At 38.3% G+C, this 19,186-nt stretch overlaps 1 protein-coding gene across 1 annotated transcript; it reads left to right on the plus strand.

The window, feature by feature from the left end:
- Positions 1-320: 320 nt before the first annotated feature.
- Positions 321-18,812, plus strand: LOC140241152 (traB domain-containing protein-like). Its single transcript, XM_072320914.1, has 8 exons — positions 321-430; positions 3,335-4,065; positions 5,789-5,929; positions 8,121-8,231; positions 9,614-9,753; positions 10,189-10,355; positions 17,751-17,865; positions 18,445-18,812. The coding sequence occupies exons 1-8, from the start codon at positions 385-387 to the stop codon at positions 18,563-18,565; spliced, it is 1,572 nt and encodes a 523-aa protein (XP_072177015.1). The 5' UTR covers positions 321-384; the 3' UTR covers positions 18,566-18,812.
- Positions 18,813-19,186: the final 374 nt, after the last annotated feature.

Genomic DNA, 19,186 nt, shown 5'->3' on the forward strand with positions numbered 1-19,186 from the left:
CCACACTTTATTAGAATCACTCTTTTTTGGATATCTCAGCCATTTCAAAACCAATTTTCATCAAATAAACATTGAATTCCTCACAGAATTACATGCTCTTTCACATTTCATAAGAAGTTTCTCATTATCTCACCAAAAAATGTTAGAAATCTGAAATTAGGTCTCCACCAAAACTATACGATCCCTTTAAAACCGGATCTTTGAATTTCGCCGATGTAACACGTGTAGTACACCGTAACGCGCCGGCCGGTACACTTGAACCACGCAACACGCACGACACACGAAGGATTGGCGCATCCTGTGTACTGTGTAACGTGTGGAAAATCTTGTGTTCTGTGACCAGCTGTGATACTTGAATGAGAGTATTACAGATATTTAGAGAAAATGGAGGAAGATGCGAGTGGAAAACCTGTTTTATTGGAAACATCGGGTAATTCTGAGATTGAGTTTTGTCAAGAATATTTTAGATATGGTCGTTTATCAGTGAATGATATTATTTTGCTCCTTTATTCTACGGCGGAACTCAGCGTGAAGCCCCACACATAGGTTTCGATGTACTCATGGTCATGGAGTCATACGTGTGAATACTTGACAGCATGCAGCACACTCGTAGTGCAGCAGTGCGTGCAGTGATCAGTAAAAATAAGTTTATGGACCCATATGGTATGGTACCGGTGCCACTACCAGTCTGGTAGTATTGTGAGATAAGGTCAAATGATTTGCAAGGCCGGGTAGTAGGGGTTTGTAGCTGGATATAAGATCTCATGCACTCCGTTCCGCCCGTAGGCCTACGTCCGTGTGGTTATAACCATCCATGCCATGAGTCATGACATGACATGACTCGGAGGGCCGATAACTAAACACTATTAAACTTAGTGTCTACAGGCACAGCTTTTGTGGAAGTTTTGATTGATACAGGCAATTAATTTTTAGATCTGGGTCCAAGTAACTACGGGGCTTTATGCACCTGGCCTGGTTACGTTATTTAGTGACGTGCTTGCACGCAGTGGCGTATCTAGGGCAAAACGGCGCCCGGGGTAAGCGCGAAAATTGCTCCCCTAATTTCTGAAAAAGTGTTCAACCCCAACCCCGAGATTTTTCAAGCACTTAAAAGGGGTCCTTTGAGGGTGATTTAAATGTAATAAATGTTTATATTTCAGCTTACAAAGCATTGAATTCTTGTCATTTTTGGTTATTAAATCTTCGAATTACAATTCTAATCAATGTATAGTGACGGCCTTATATATAACGAATTATACCAAGAGTGTTCAATCACAATCCTGTCCCAGTAGGGACTAAAAAAAAAAGTCCACATGAAATGCTTTTTCAAGCATTAATAGGGTTCCTTGTTGAGGGTGATTTAAATGTAATAAATTTTGATGAATTTTGGTGAGCAAGCGCAGCGAGCGAGCCGAAAATTTTTGTATTTCAGCTTACAAAACATTGAATTCATGTCATTTTTGGCTATTAAATCTTCGAATTACAGTTCTAATGAAGATATAGTGACGGCCTTTTAGATAACGATTTATACCAACAGTGTTCAACCCCATCCCGGTATAGGGATTTTAAAAAAGTCCACATGATATGCTTTTTCAAGCACTTACATTGTAAAATGGGTCTTTTGAGGGTATTTAAATGTAATAAATTTTGATGAATTTTGGTTGGCGATCGTAGCGAGCGAGCCGAAAATTGTTGTATTTCAGCTTACAAAACATGGAATTCTTGTCATTTTTTAAATCTTACAATTCTAATCAAGATACAGTGACGGCCTTATATATAACGATTTATACCAACAAACTGAGGACTTGAAAAAATATTCTAAATTAGTACAAGCTTGTGAGCCGAAATTTGTATATTTCCGCGTCATCATTACGTTTTGTTCTTTTTTTTTTTTTTATTTGATAAACTTTGGCGAGCGAGCGTAGCGAGCGAGCCGAAAATTTTTACATTTCAGCTTACAAAACATGTAATTCATGTTTTGTTTTTATCTTTTTTGATTTGGCTTTCTGCTGGCCTTGCACCTGATGTTTTAGCAGTGTGTATTCCAGTGTTAGTCAGGTGTTACAGTTACCTAAGGATTTATACTCCATAGCTCTTGGAATTACACCATTTTGAAGATGGTATGTGTAGATTTTGGGGTTGCGTTTTCGAGTGATTGACATTACTCCACACTTCTTGATGTTGAAGTTCATGAGCCACTTGGATGACCATAATGATAATGTCTGAAGATCTTGTTGCAGACTGCTGCGGTTACTTTTTGACCTAGTTTCCCGATACACATTGATATAGAAAATATGTACATTATGATCGTATGACATTGCTACCCATCCATTCAATTAAGGTTTCTATTTTACATCTGTAGATTTATCTACAGTGTATGGGGTACATACAATGTAGACGATGCCTACATATCTATTTGTATTATCTGCTGTGTTGATTATATCACTAACTTTGACTTGCAGGGAAAAATCTCTGTGCGAGAATATGTAGCATCCAGGATCATTTTTCCTCGACTCTTTCAATGCAAAATCCAGGCAGCCCAATCTATAACTTTTTATGTGGTGTACTGAAGATTGATTATAGTTTATGCTCTTCTGTCTCCTGTTTACATTTGTCTTTTTGATATTTGAATGTGTTATGTCATGATTTACTCATCAGTTTTGTCTGTACTGTGTTTAAGACAGTGGTGTGGAATTTGAATGGGTCTGGGAACTATTTTTTGGTGAAGGTCAAGTTTACGGAGGAGTGACTACATTGTAGATATCGGATGCAAGTAAAGTACAAATTGTAGCTTGTTGGGTTATAAGTAAGAGCACTGGCACATACACTATGTGAAAGGCTGAGTAGCAATCATTCTGTGGTCCAGAGATACATGTTTATGTCATCATGCATATCCACCTGATGAAAAAGTTGTTTAAATACAAGTGGACTCCTGTTATAACGAAGCCCTCAGGACTGGCAGTTTTCTTTTGTTATATTGCAATTTCATTATAATTGAAGAATAAACAATAAAAAACAGAGGGGGTAATGTTGTGGTCTGAATTTTTACTTATAGCTGGAATGTCATTATAACCATGTTCGTTACAATGGAAATGCACTAAGTACAAGAAATTGAAATAATTACGATGTACTCCTTTCCATCTTTCTAACCCTGCTCACTTTGGCGTTCGCATGTAAGAAATTGCATGTATTTAGAGGCAGATAGAGTGTACAGTATGTCCAAAGGAGCACAGTGTTCATCTGAAGTGGACAAAATCAGCTGTTGCAGCTCACTGTCGAATATTAAAATATTTCTACTAATTCATTTCTTTACTGTCATATCTCTACATACCAGGCAACATCAATGATGTGCATGTGCCTTCAATCAATGGCGACCGTGAAGTAACAGTCAGAAATGATACAGACACTAGTGGTACAGTGCCCACCAAGAGCGTAGAGGAGAGTGTAGACTATAATGTGAACAATTTGGATGCCAGTGATGGGGAAGGTGGTGCCCACGAGGGCAGTTACCAGGTGAACAGTGATAAGGAGAGCCAGGGAGACAGCATCAGTGATACCGGCAGCTACTCGCCAAACACTGCCGACCTGGAGGATGAAAATGCCATGCTGGAGCAGGGCACATACCGCCAAATCGCCAACGCCGACAGCAGACCTGCTGAAGACGGGGCGAGGGATGTGGACCCTGTTGCTGGCGGCGACCATGATGCCCAAAATGAGCTGCTGGAGCAGATTGGGAGCAGGGACCACTGCGACGATAGTGAGAGCGAGCTTGGCAGTTACCACATCAACACGGACAGGGAGGACGATGATGAAGATGCAGGTCGATACCGGGACAAGGAAGGGTTGTCGGACGGAGAGTACGACCTCAGTAGCAACCAGGAGTCAGATGTAGAGGAGAGCATGGATGAAGTGGAACTCCTGAGAATGAGGACATTGTGCAGGCAGGAGCATGAAACAGAGGATCTTCCAGAGACAGTCACAAAGCTGACCACACCGTCAGGGGCCCAGATATACATTGTTGGCACAGCGCACTTCAGTGAAAACAGCCAGAATGATGTAGCAAAGGTCAGTGCACTCTAGGCATAAATGGTCAAACTGTAGTGGATGGTACACATGCCATTGCCTGTGAGCCAGATTTAAAGCATGATGTACATGTGTACATGTACACATTTGTACATTCTTTGAATTGATCAGCATCTATAATGCAGCGTAGTATTTCCATTCCTTAAAAAATAAAAACAAAAAGAATTGTCGTTGAAAGCTGAAATGTGGCATAATTTGTTTAATAATTAGATTTTGTTTTCTAAATCTATATACAATGTCTTGCTATGGATTATAGCCTAACAAGCTATGATGATGTTTTATTTGAAAGAAGAGCAAAGAAAATATGCACACTTTTTCATGTTATGAATTTATTTTGCAGGGAGGTTACAATCAACCTGTAATTTACAGTACCGTGTTGATGGGAACACTTTGACGTATGTGATTGATCTTTGATTCATACTGGTGACTTCTTAAACATACAATGTATGAGTCAATTTTGGGGGGAGGAAAAAAAAATCTTATACTGTGTATGCTAGTAATTTGTAGTCTACCATGACTTAGGTCAAATTTGTGATCACTGTTTTATATGATTCATCAACTACTGTAAATGTAGAATTTTAAAAATATGAAAGCAATTGATTCCACAGCTCAAAAGCTGGTCATTACCCTAAAATTTGGTGCCTTAATATACAATATGTTTGTCTTTTAAAGAGTTTAGGGGTTAGGAAGGTGTGTCACTGGCTGAGACTAGGATTTACATTGTACATGTAGGGAGCTTTGGGACTAGCAAGTGTAGCATCTCTTAGAACTAATATTACATTCAGATATAAGATAAGCTTTGAAAAACTTCCCCAACACCTACTAGACCATCAGTAGTGATCATATACAATTTTGAAAATATGCTGGATAAGATTTGTGTTTGACATTGACAAATACATGTATGGACAAAACTCAAAACTATGTACACGTACAATGTAAGCTGCATCTGGATGACTTGTAGCACAACATTTATACATTGTACACTTAAAATATGGCTGTCAATTGAGGCCAGTATACTGACAGGTTTGGTAGCCAATTTTTAAAATTTTATTCCTCAAGTGTATGATACTGGTACTGTATGATACTAGTACTGCTGTTTGAAATGTGTACAGTGTACATAGACTCTTTATGCATATATATAATGGTTTGTACCAAATGTTAGGCAAGTTAAAATTGGTTGACCCTACAAGCTTTTACACAAGGTTATTATTGTGTGTGAGACATAGAAATTCTAGCAGAAAGAGTAGTGGTTCCTAGTTGCTACGTATGCTGGCCAACAGGCTTGATCAGGGCCCCATTTCATAAAACTTGTTATCAGTGACAAGTTGTTATAGTTGTGACAAGCTACTGAAATCCTTGCTGTGTTGCATCTGATTGGCTGAGAGCAATTTGTCACAAAAATGTGGCAGTTTTCACTGATCAAGTTTTATGAAACGGGCCCCTGATGTCTGTAGCTGCTAGTGTATGCACTGAAAAATTGCCCACAGGAGGCAAATTAGATTGCGGTTAGCTGCCATTAGACATATGGCTGCTGTCATTGTAAGCAAGATATTAATACATGTACTTTACGTGTGACATTTTTGGGGGGATGTTTGCATGTTTGGCCACTTATTGCAGGTGGTCACTAAGACAGGTTGATGTTCTGTACACTCACCTGAATGCAAGAATGCATAATTTCCCCTCCTATTTTACTTTCATTCATCAGACAATACAGGCAGTACAACCCGACATTGTCATGTTGGAACTGTGCAGAGGGCGTCTCAGCATTCTTGAGTTGGATGAGGAGACGTTGCTCGACGAAGCCAAGAATTTCAACCTGGCAAAACTAAGGCAATCGATTAAACAGGTAAATTTGTGGACACAGCTTTCTCTGTTTGTCTATGACATCACTTATGTTGCTATTTACTCAGTTTAGATAAGCATGAGAGAAAAATAAAGGCATGGATAATTCAAACCTTATTATTGTAGTTTTGTGATAATTGAAGATACAATATATATATGGGAATAAGAGCAAGGTAAATGATTTTTTAGATGATCATACAACTTGTAGGTTCTTAAATGGCATAAAATAATTCATACACTTTCACCAAGAGTTTGGTGGTTTCCATTCATCCCTCATCTCATAGACATTTAACAAACATTACCGTGTACTCAAATTTCACATCATTAAATGGTTCCACAGTTTTCCTTTTAAGAGCACATTTCTTGTGGCACATACTGAGAAAAGGGTATGTCATTGTGAGAAAGTGTTATCAAGAACTATGATTCATGGGATCTGTAAGATAATTCATGATATCAATTCTTTAAATGTGAGATTTGTAAGTGCACATTAATTTTGTAATTCAATATTTCTGAGTATTTCAACTGTGCATTCTAACAATGGAGTATTATTTCATGGAGATGAGATCCTTTTGATGCTGCATGCATCACACAGGTATCACATTATATTAATCTCCTTTACACAGAATTATTGTTAACTTTGACAATAATGTCACTAACAAACATGACCATCAATGGTTATCTCAGGAGTTTTCTAGAATTCTTTTGATGACACAAAGAGATGCACTGGATAACAATACAGTTACAACCCAATGTAGTACCAGTATGTGTCATGCATTTCAACTAGAGCAACAGAGCAATGTCTTTGTGTGTCTGCATTCACATTGTAATTTTCTGTTAGAATGGTGGAAAAGTTTCAAACAAAACTTGTGGTAATGTAGCATTTAATCACAGTTTGTAGTCCTATGGTTGACTTACATTTGTAATACTCCACATACTGTGGTGTACAACATATAGTATTTACGTTGTACCCGATCAGATGAGCCTTTACTATGTATGGTGCAAAAGGGACCAACAGTTACAGTATGTGCAGCACTCAGATAAAAATACGGAATTCTGGAACCACTCTGTCAGCTATCCTCATGAAAGTTTGATGCCAGGCATTATTTTATTGAACATAAAGTCTAGAAAACTAAGTTTACAAAAGATGGCTGCTACATTTTGAAAATCAGTCATTTTTGTATGTAATGTAATTGATTGTTCTTAAACACAGCAGAAAAAGCATTCTAGAATTACCATTGTTTCATGTCTCAGTACCTGTCTGTGAAAACACATGACATGGCATGACACTGCAGTAAAGGAGTGATACAGTAGTCGGAGGAGCATTTAATCTGGTGTAGCTCTGTGTGGGTGACAGGAAATCAAATGGGATCTCGCATCCTGTAGAAGTGATTCAAGCCGCATCATCCTGCTGTTTAAGTGGGAAATACATTGTAAAAGCCTCTTTGCAACAACAACAACAACAACAAAGACAAACACTAGAAGAAGATGAATTATAAAGCCATGCACAAGCATATACATGTAATATTACTGCATATGCCATATATTTAGCAAGTCTATTTTTTTTTTTGCAAAATCAGGACTTTTTGACAATTTCGCGATTGGTTAAATCTGCGATCTTTAAGTACAGTAATGAACAGAGAAATGTGTGTGTGCGTATGGCATTGATGTTGAGATACCTGTAAGAGTTTATAATTTTGCATGTTGTTAATTCCCGAATAACACCCAATTTGTGAAATTTTCCAAATTAAAAACATTGCAAAATGTATGGTGTATGCAGTTTGTTGTATCAGCGTGAACAAGTGATCATTATTAAATTCATCTTCAACCATTGCCAAAGGGAACATGTCTATAGAGATACTGTAGAAAAACTTAGGCAACTGCCCTGAATGTCTCAAATTGTAAGTGACCCCTACAAAGAAAAAAATAAAGAATGCAAATATCCTATCCCTATTACTGCTCTTCACTATATTGTATCTTCCATGTTTCAGTTGGTATTAATGAGCATTTGGGTTTCGTACTTTTCATTCTTTCTTCATGTGTCATTCTTGGTAAGAATGTAGTAATTGGTGGTGTAAAATGTTACCTCCCCTATCTCAGTGACTGCTCCATTCGCTATATAGGTTATTCTAGGTTGTATATATTCCAAAATTCAGTTGGTATTAATGACAGCATATTTATACACTTTTCTTTGTAAGAATGGAGTGATTGGTGGTGTAATGCAAGCCCTGCTGCTCAACCTGTCAGCGCATCTCACTAAGGAGCTTGGCATGGCGCCTGGCGGAGAATTCAGGAGAGCTGTCAGAGAGGTAGAGAGTGTTTTCTAACTCACCCCCCCCCCCCTTCATGATCTTTAACCTCCTCACCCATGCATTCAGCACTGTTGCGCATGTAATGACATTCTGTTGTATTGTGTGCTTGATGCATGTACTGTATATTCACAGTGGATGTAAGTTTAGAAGTATTGTAGAATGATTCATATCTGAGAAAAAAGTACTCTTTTTCCTCTTATGTCTGACTGTATGTGAATTTAATGATGTCTTACAAGATGTGCTGGTATGCTTCAGTCTCAAGTGAGGTTTTTTTTTTTTTTTTTTTTTTTTTTCAATCCAATTTTCAATTCAAATCAGATTTTATTCCCAGTATCACATTTTTGTTTTCAGCTTTTATGAGTAGACACATTGCTATCTCTATGAAATATGATAAATATGATGATGTCGATACTGTATTTTGAAAGTACCTGTACATAACATGCAGTATATTTCACATTGTTTTCATTTTTATGAGTCTCACAAGAAATGTGCAAGATTAAAAAAAAAAAAAAAAAAATATTGTTTATGGTATAGAAAATATTGTCTCCCTATTTAAACACAGATGCTTTGTGTAGGAAGATGGTCTTCAAGGTGGGAAGGCATTGATTTTTAATTTGAACAGGATGATTTCATATTCCAATTTCATTGCTGTGGTCCTGAATCTAATTTTTTAAAACGTTATAATCCCGAATTACAGGATAAGCATATACAGTAACTTCTGTCTTTCACTTGTGGTAGTCAGGGAATGCTACAATTTTGTATTTGCTCAGGGAAATATATCTCATTATTAAATTCTTGAATAAGCATATAGAGTAACTTCTGTCTTTCACTTGTGGTGGTCAGGGAATGCTATTTGCTCAAGGAAATATATCTCATTATTAAATTCTCTAGATGCATTGATATTATGATTTTTGTTGCAGAGGTACATGTATGCTGACAAGCTACAAGTACTACATGTCAGCATATTCACCGTCTTTTATTATCTCTTCTGTTGGCAATTGTGGAAATTGATTGTACACTCTTTCAAATTCTCTTTTTATCAATAGAAATTGGATATATTACTTGGAAAATTTGAAACAAAAAATTCTTTATATGGTGTCTTAATCTCCTCTCTGTGGCTCACCGGCCCACACAGTACCTGGTAGATAAGAATTGGTAAATAAAGATTGGATGTATTACTTGGAAATGTTGAAAAAAAAATATGTATGTGGTCTATCATTTTCCTCTCTGTGGCTCACAGGCCCACACAGTATCTGGCAAATGAAAATTGGTAAATAGAAATGGGAAATTTAGAAATAAAAAAAAAAAAAAGATTGTAAATTTGAAATTAAAAAAGAAAATTGTATGTGCTCTATTAATCCCCTCTCTGTGGCTTACAGGCCCACACAGTACCTGGCTGCAAGATTCACCTGGGGGACCGGCCCATCCAGATAACCCTGAAGAGAGCCATGGCCTCCCTCTCACCCTGGCAGAAGCTGCGGCTGGCCTGGTACCTCCTCACCAGCAAAGAGCCCATCACGTAAGCCAGTTTGCGTCAAACCTTATGATACCAAGCGTTCTCACCAGGAATTTACTCACGCTTGTCGTGGGCCAAAGACAGATGAATTATCAGTGGGTATACGCCCTGGGGGTTGGGTATGGTGGGAGGGGGGGGGGTTGGGGGTTCCCCCGTTGTGCGGAAGATTTTGCAGTGTTCAGTATTGTACAACACAGTTAAATTGCTACCAAAATGCAACTACAGCTGTAAATTGGACTTTCTCCACAGAGACGTAATGAGCATTGTAAGATGCATATTCTCACAGAAACGGGGGGTTAGTGTCCTCGGGGGAATAATTGCCCTGGTTCGTCTTTATTGTGATTGAAACGTCATAATTATAGACATGCTCGTCTGAACTCGTGAAATATTATATCCTTGTACCCTTCCTCACTCTCTCTCTCTGTAACTGTCATCCAGGAAAGAGGAGGTGGAGAAGTTTAAGCAGAAGGACCTCCTGGAGGAGATGTTAGGGGAGATGACAGGGGACTTCCCCGCCCTCAGCCAGGTCTTTGTCTTTGAGAGGGATATGTACCTTTCCCAGTCTCTCAAGGCATGCAGTCAGACCCAGCCACCCAGCAATGATGGTAAGCAAGCAATAGCTGATGCGCCCTTTGATGGCAAGTTTTGTTCAGTAGCTCAAAAAATTATGTGAGTTTTTTAGCTCACCTGAGCCAAAGGCTCAAGTGAGCTATTGTGATCGCCCTTCGTCCGGCGTCCGGCGTGCGTCGTGCGTCGTCCCTCGTGCGTAAATTTTTTACATTTTCATCTTGTTCTTGAAAACCCCAAGACCGATTTTCATCAAACTTGGCAGGTAGCATCCCTAGGGGATTAGGAACTCAATTTGCAAAAATGGGCACCATGCCCCACCCAGGGGGCCCCCAGGGGGGGCCCAAACCCCCCAAAATTAAGGAATCTGTAAAAATCTTCTTCTCTAGAACCAGAAGTGATAGAGCTAAGTTAATACTATGAGTTAGTACATTGATGACTGTAGTTTCAAGGGGGGGGGGGGGGGGGGGGGGGAGGGGTCCTAATGGGGCCTAAATTGTACATTTTTCATCTTATACTTGAGAACCTCATGACCCATTTTCACCAAACTTGGCAGGTAGCATCCCTAGGGGGTTAGCATCTCAATTGTTAAAAACCCCCAAAATGAAGGAATCTTTAAAAATCTTCACTAAAATCAGAAGTTATAGAGCTACGATAATACTATGAGTGAGTACATTAACTCTTTATGTGCCACGTTCGCACGTCCGGCTCAGTCGACGGCGTGCCAACTTCACATATTCTGCTCAACAAACAAAGCCGCCAAAACCGATCGATAAATCGCTAATCACTGCTAATCCCGCGGCACAATGAAAGCGTTTTTCGTGCTTTTGTTCCTCTCATAATATACGGCTTGCATTCTATGTAGTGATTGACAATCAAGTGGTGTTCCCCACTAGATTTGCTCGTACATTCTAAGTTTCTGTCACGGTTTTATGTGCAAAAGTCATGCCTTTACAGTGATGTAGCAACTGGTCATTCGAAAGAGAATTGAAAAATAGATTCGTCATACAATTCATATTGAAACAAAGTTTGGCATTCCTCTTTAACTTTGCCTACTATTATGCTCATCTTAACAGAAATTTGTAGAGGTCATACAAATTGGAAAAACATAATTCTTACTCAAAGCATGACCACAACCTTCGTGTCTCGGAATAACGTGGCACACCGGGGGTTTCCACCATGGCACATAAAGAGTTAATGACTGTAGTTTCAAGTTTGTTCATAGCAGATTCAGGGGTGCCCCTCTTGGGGGCGGAGGGGGGGGGGGAGCTGAATTGTACATTTTCATCTTCTTCCTGAAAACCTCAAGATGGATTTTCGTCAAACTTGGCAGGTATTATCCCTAGGGGGTCAGGATCTCAATTTATCAAAAATGGGCACCATGCCCCACCCAGAGGGCCCCAGGGGGCCCCCATCCCCCCAAATTAAGGAATCTTAAAAAGTTGGCCCTTATTGTACATTTTCATCTTCTGTTTTAGAATGCCTGATCAAATTTTAGTAGAGCTGTGAATAATTTAGATTAATGACTGCGTGAAAGGTGAACTTGCGATACTCAGGTGAGCGCTAGACCTGCGGGTCTCTTATTTTTTTTTTTTTCTCAACTACTTTGAAACCTCGCACATGCAAGTGACTTCTTTGGAGCTGTGTTGTTTCATGTCATTATGTCAAATGTGCAATGGTGTGCAAACCTATAGTGACAGTAAGAAGTAGAGGTGAGTAATCATACTATAATTCGAGCAACGTTTGTCTGTTTGTTCCTCTACTCCTCCCAGGTCCTTGGTCCGATCTCCACCAAACTTAGTGGGTGGATGCAGGTTGACCGCGAAATTTACCCTTGAGGGGTTCATTTTTGGAAAGGTCAAGGTCACTGGGGTCAAAGGTCAAATAACTTCAGACACCCAATAGAGGGCGCTATGTAGGCCTACTTATATTGGGATTCCCCCAGAAATATAATCAGACACCCGATAGAGGGTGCTATGTAGGCCTACTTATATGGGATTCCCAGGTTGTACGCCAAAGAGATTTTTCTCCTCAAAATCTCTTTGGTGTACGCCTACTTATGCTTCCAGCAAGTTTGGCCAAGATCGGACCAAGGAGTAGCGCAAAACAGATATCATTTGACGTCTGTTGACCCAGTGACCTTGACCATTTCTGGAGGAATCCCCATTGAGGATTTCTGACACTCCACGGGTACATTGACTAGTAATGATAATAATAATAATGATGATAAAAAAGTTAATGATGATGATGATAATAATAATGATAATAATAATGACAATAATAAGTACGGCTTTTGTAATGCACCATCGATCTAGTGCACTATTCTGTGGCGCAGAGGACATATATATAGTAAGCTACTTAGTGTGGTGGATGAGACTTTTCCTTCTAATACAAGGGACTTTCCATTCACAGGAAAGTTTCTTTGCAATTGTTGTCAATCAGTGCAGTGGATTCTGAATTTCATGCAGCTCACATTGGTTTTTTATGACTTAACAAAATGATTACAAGAAAACGTGAAAGCATAAAAAATTGTTTGTCTTTTATACTTCACTAAAAAGTGTTTGGGAAAGTCTGAGATTAATGGTGCTAGTATGCCATTCCTCTCACCTGCACCACATACTTCTTTGTTTGATATGATGCCTTGATACAAGTTTGCTTTCTTTCTCGTATGTTTGATTGTGTTCCTTTTTGAGAGATGTGTATAAGGCATGGTGACAGATTCTGAAAGACACCGTGAAAGAGAATTCAATCATGATTCAATTTGTAATACTGATATAAAAGATTAAATAAGATATTACAGATTGCTGTAATGTAGTACCAGATTTTGTGATGTTTTTGTGGCCACTTTGTGTGTACATGTGTGTAGGTTGTTTGTTTGTGTGTGAATGGTGAATGTGTGTTTATTCAGGTGACAAAACCTAGTTGTGCACCTTGTCATGTCTGCATGTGACATGAAATAGAGTGCACTATACCTTAATGTTCAGGCATATCCCAATCCCATGCAGGCTATGAAAGTTGGAAAGCTTAACTATACCTTAATGTTCAGGCATATCCCAATCCCATGCAGGCAATGAAAGTTGGAAAGGCTTGACTTTCTAAATGATTCTTGTACACTTAACCCTAACTAGGCCGGGCTATTTAGGTAGATCATAGAGCCGGGGGGGGGGGGGGCCTCCCAGGCCCCCCCTCCAGATCTCGGCCGTCGACCGCGCGATCGCGACGAAAATTGGCACACACATTGCCTATGGTGTAATCTAAAGTACTACGAAGTTAGATTTTTTAAAAAATGTCATTTATGCTAAATTATGCTAATTTATGCATAATGATGCATGAAATCGGACAATTTGGTATAAATCACTAAATAAAGCTCGAAATGGGCACATTTTTTTGTGTAAATATTCTTTTTAGTGTCCTAAGCAAATATAAGAGAAAAAAATTGAACTATCCGAAAAAATTTCTTAAGTATTTTATTGTTTTTTGAATTTCTTATGTATTTCTTTGTTTTTTCGACTTTATGTTTTTCATTGTTTTTTCGGTGAAACTTGTCCGCGACATTGTTCCGAACAAGAAAATATGTTATTAATTGATTTTAATCAATAAAACCCCAAAATAATCATGCTTTTATGAAACTTGACTGTAAGCACAGTTTCCATTGAAATTGTACACGAATTCACGTTTTTGAGCAATTTTTGGTCTGACATGCATGTACATATTTATGCGAAACTTCGAACCGCGCGCCCGGACATCGCAAATTTGGGGTCAAAAGATGCGGGAGACTCGACAGAAAAAAGTCATGAAACGTCGCGGCGATAGCTTTTCACGTTAGCGATACATCGCGCGGAACGTCGAGGGGGGGCCTCGGAGGCCCCCCCCCCCCCCCCCCCCCCCCCCCCCCGGCCTAGTTAGGGTTAAGTGAAGGGGGTGATGGCTTTCCATCCCCAGTTATGAGCCATGAGCCATTTTGGTTAATGTTGAGCAGCCCGTTGCCATTAGTGGTGGCATTTTTTCAATATGAAACTTCCACAAATGTTGCGATTGAGCTGGCTCTCTTAGTTTGGGTATGTATTGATCACATTGAGTGACATTGTTTATTTTCAAAAGATTTTTTTTTAATGTTTTTGGTTAGATACATACAATTATGTAGGCCCACCATGATATTATCCTTTGTCTGATAACTATATTTATAAATGTCAATTGCACAAATTGTACATGTGGGCAATTCCACGGTAACTGACGTTACGCATAAGGATTTTCATGAAATTGTTTATGTTGTAGTTTTGTGAATGAAAGCATCCAGGGCCTGTAATTAGCATTGATGAATGAGTTCATGAGAATGAGAAATAGGTGGAAAGCTTTTCTGTCAAACTGCATTTCTTATCACACAGCAAGTGAAAATGTGTCGGTAACTGACGTTACGGAAAAAGGACATGGGAAATTATGGTGTAGATTTAAATGGAAATATCTCATGTCCCTGACTTCTAAACTTTATGTGTTTAATATGGTAATATACCTAGGTTCTTAGGAACATGTGTGCAAAATAATGTGCACTTCAGATATTTCATTTTAGCACCATGCCAATTTTAGTGAAGGCATGACGGTAACTGACGTTACGCTTATATTTGCCATAGGTTTACACATGGAAAATCATGATTGGGAATAGTTTTGTGATATTTTATAATTCTGACCTTTCAGAGTGATTTGTTTGATATGGAATCATACCTTGATTCATCAATTACAAATACCCAAATGAAATGAAACATTAGTCCATTTTCTTTGTGTTTTATGAAACTTAAAGTAAACATGTCAGTAACTGATGTTACGTAACTGACGTTACACATACTTTTGCTATGGGTTTACAGAGAACTAATTTATTTAACAGGTTATTATACTGCTGCTGTATACCAGTAACAATCCCAGGTATTTACTTAGCAACAAATTAAACAAAAATCTAAAGACACAAATGGGGTGGGGCCCTTAGAGGGCAAGCTCCCCCCCCCCCCATGCCATAACACAGTTGAGCAAAATATGTAAATGCACCAGAGGATATTTCTTGATATTTGTCTTAAGATTGAATGCTTATTCAACAGTTATGATTACACAGAGCCATTTAGATTCAGCAGTTCCAAGTTATATTGACATAACTGAAGGGATTTTGTTGTTGTTGTTTTTTTTTTTTAATGAACAGGAAAGTTCTATATCTAGAGTGCCCCACCCATAATGCCCTGCAGTACTACACAAACACAGATATTTTTGTGTGTGAAAAAAAAATATCTTTCAGGTCATGGGAAAAAAACACATACAAATATAAATATTCATAAATATGTGTGAAATCTAAAACATCTTCTTCTTTTCTTTATTTTACTCCTTCTCCTTCAAGGCATTGTTAGGGCCACAAATAAAAAAATGATCTCCATCATCATAATGATTTAGATGAATAGTGTTACACTTTAGATATTTTTTCTGTGAAGAAGAAACATGCTTTTGATTCAAAAGGGCATTATTTATTTATTCCTTGCTTGAAGTAATATGATTGCTTTCTTTTCCTTTTCACCGGTATATCAAGGCTTGCAAATACATCCCAGATACCAAGAAATAGGACTTTGCAACGGAAGAATTTTAAGATCAATTATAAACGAATCTTCCTGTTCATAATTATTATGTATTACAAAACCGTCCCTGCATGAATGAAATAAAGTAATCAATAAATATCAACAGTTTTTTTTAAATTTACCCTAGAATCACCTCTCACTTTGAGCAACATCAGTGTTAAACGTTGAGCAACATCAGTGTTAAACAGTAATGACAGTACATGCCTTATGTCAGGCCTGCTTATGTACCATAACACAAGATGTGCCATATTAACTATAAAACCACACATTTAAGTGCAAGCGAAGAAATATATCTGTTCCCGCATTTGCCTTGAGGTGGAACTTCACTAAGCTACCAGAAAAAAAAAAGAAAAAATGCTAGCAAAAGTAATCATTACTAAGATTATAAAACTGTTCGTATACAGCTGTACACAAGCTTTTTAATAGAAAAAGGTGGTTAACATGCAACCACATCATTGATTAGGCCTACAAACTTTGGTAGCTTTATCATCTCGTAGGACTGTGAATGTACTGTATGGTAATTTGAGTGCATATATATTGCATGTGGTAAACCTAAACTTCCAGATGATTTAACCTTAAACTTGTGCTGAACCGAAAATCAAAAGCTCAAGGCCCCCCCCCAAAAAAAAGATAATTATGATAAATAAATGAATAAATGAAATAAAATAAAATGAACGAAAAAAAATGTATCCATGGACATATCATGGTGATGACATCATTCCCTATCAAGGGATTGCTGCTCTTTTTTTGATAACCTTTGACTTCCCAGATGTATTGAAATGGCCTAAAGTCAAAAAATTGCCTCAGTTATAATTACTGTCATGGTAACTGACGTTACATACTGGTATATGACGTTTCGGTAACTGACGTTACACATTTTGATGTGTTCATTTTGACTCTCCAGTACCTTATTTCTGGTATCGAAAGGAAGGCATATGGGCATACATTAGAAATCCTAAGTTACATCATACAGCTCACTTTCTTTGATGAATAAAGTTAAAAATTCCTTGTTTTTGGTAACTGACGTTACATCCATCATTGTCAAATTAATCAAAAGTTTTCATAAAATTATTTAAAGCAACCAGCTTTTTCTTTCTATCATGTGGTAAGAGATTTGTCTGGTAACTGCATACATGTACAAGATTGTTGTTTAGAGTACTAGTAAAGTGGGTATACAGAGAGCAAGTTATGTGACAATACACTCTTTCTTACCATTGAGTTATAGGCTTATTTTGGCAGCCATTTTGAAAATCAAAATGGCCGCTTTTATTGAAAAACATAATGATTCTTAAAACTTCAACTCAAGTATTGTCTGAAAATGTATGGTGTTTGAAACAAATATCATTTTGAATTTTCGGCATCTGTGTCCTACATACCGTGGAATTGCCCATGTATAGTTATTGTGTGATTGTATGTATTCAAGTTTAGTGGAAGAACTATACCTGTCCACGTATGCTGTACTTTGTGTAAATGTCATTGTTTGTAAACTGTCATGACTATGCACAGCCCTGTCGGCTTCTGTTATGATTGTATGTGCAGGCCCCCAGGAAGAACAGTACCTGCCTACTGATGGGGATACACTGTTGAAATAAGACTGAATAAGATAAAATCAAATGAATGAAATTACTGAAGGGGGAGGGCACTATTCTTCCCTTTTTGTGTAATATGAATAGCAGAGTATGCCAGTGTGTGTTTTAAGTCAATAGATATGGATTGTAATGTCATGTAGTAGAAGTCACAAGTTGTGCAGCATACAGGCATTGATCCATGTCAAACAGCCTAGCTGATATGAATACCTTTCCTTCCAACCTGGTGTCTCTACAGGTTTTGTGTATCCAGCTCCAGTGGTAGTGGGTGTGGTTGGTATGGGACACGTCAAAGGCATTGTAGATAGCTGGGAGACTTCAGTCACTGCAGAGGCTCTCAAAGAAATCATCACGTAAGTTCAGTTTCATGTACAGTGCACTCCTCTTATAATGAATGAGGTAATAATTAAATTTTGGATACATGAAGCAAAATTCAGGTCCCTGGGTTCGACTGCAACAAAATTTTGAATGAAAGAAAACTACCACTCCCGAGGACTTCATTATTGTGGGAGTTGCCTTTACTTGTTTTTGCATTATTTTTTTTCTCTCTCTCTTGTTGTTGTTGTTGTTGTAGTGTTCCACGATATGTATGTATATGACAAACAAACAAACATGCAAGCAAAGAAATAATAGGAAAATATAAAGGCCAACCAAAACAAAACATGCCCAAGCTTTGTGTTTTGGTTTATAAGGAGGTAGCTCACATTGGTCTACAAGAAACCCCCTGTTCACAGGGGCCACCTTCCTACTTCCGTGTGGTGCGCTTTAGACATAATTGGCTCTTTTGAAGAAAAAGACATTTGAAATTGCAGCCCATAGCTCGATTATGACATTGCAGCAAGTGATAGTCCAATTCATAAAGTTTGTCTTGGTCATTGTGATTCATGCCTGCATGTATTAATGATTTCCTGTGTGTGTGTGCCTCCTTCTAGTGTTCCAGGTCCATCGATTGCTGGGCGCCTCTTGAAGTGGGGTTTCCGGGCCTCTCTGTTCAGCCTCCTTGCCTGGGGTTGCTACCGCTTCTCCAAGTGGACCTCCCTGTCGTTATGGTAACCAGCCGCATCCAGAGTCGGGTCGTCTTGTAGGGTGACTATTGTCTACACCAAATACAATGGAGTATCAAAGTGATGATGTCACAGGTCTCTTGTTATAGCTTGGGTTGGAACCAGGTGCATGCATTAACACTTGGGTCAGGTAAGGTTGTTTAGAACCAGTTTCCATGGCGATGAATGGCTGTGATATCACAATTTGGTACTTTATGTAGAGACTCAAGGGTTATGAAACCATTGACAATATCATCTAGTGCACAGGTAGCCTCAGTCTGCAAAACACTATCTCAGTGTCGGCTGTATTCACATAGAAAGTGTGATCATAATTATATTCCCAATAGCTATTTTGTCACAAATTTCTAGTGCCTGCTAGAAGCAAAACCTAAGTGTTATTTCAAATAGTCCTTTTGTGTAGGCTCTGTTGTGAGTGATGAATAAATGATAACTGAAAACTGATGTTGAATTGTGTATTGCACAAGAAGGTACACATGAAATTGTTTCTATTTTCTTACATGTGCATTATTAAGTATTTGAAACTAACATATTAAAATGAACAAGCATCATAAATATTTTTATAATGGTATGTGGTGTAGTGAATGTCACAAATGTCACAAGAAAATGTAGT

This window comes from Diadema setosum, chromosome 2 (assembly GCF_964275005.1).
Source record: "Diadema setosum chromosome 2, eeDiaSeto1, whole genome shotgun sequence".
In the NCBI taxonomy this organism is placed as follows: Eukaryota; Metazoa; Echinodermata; class Echinoidea; order Diadematoida; family Diadematidae; genus Diadema; species Diadema setosum.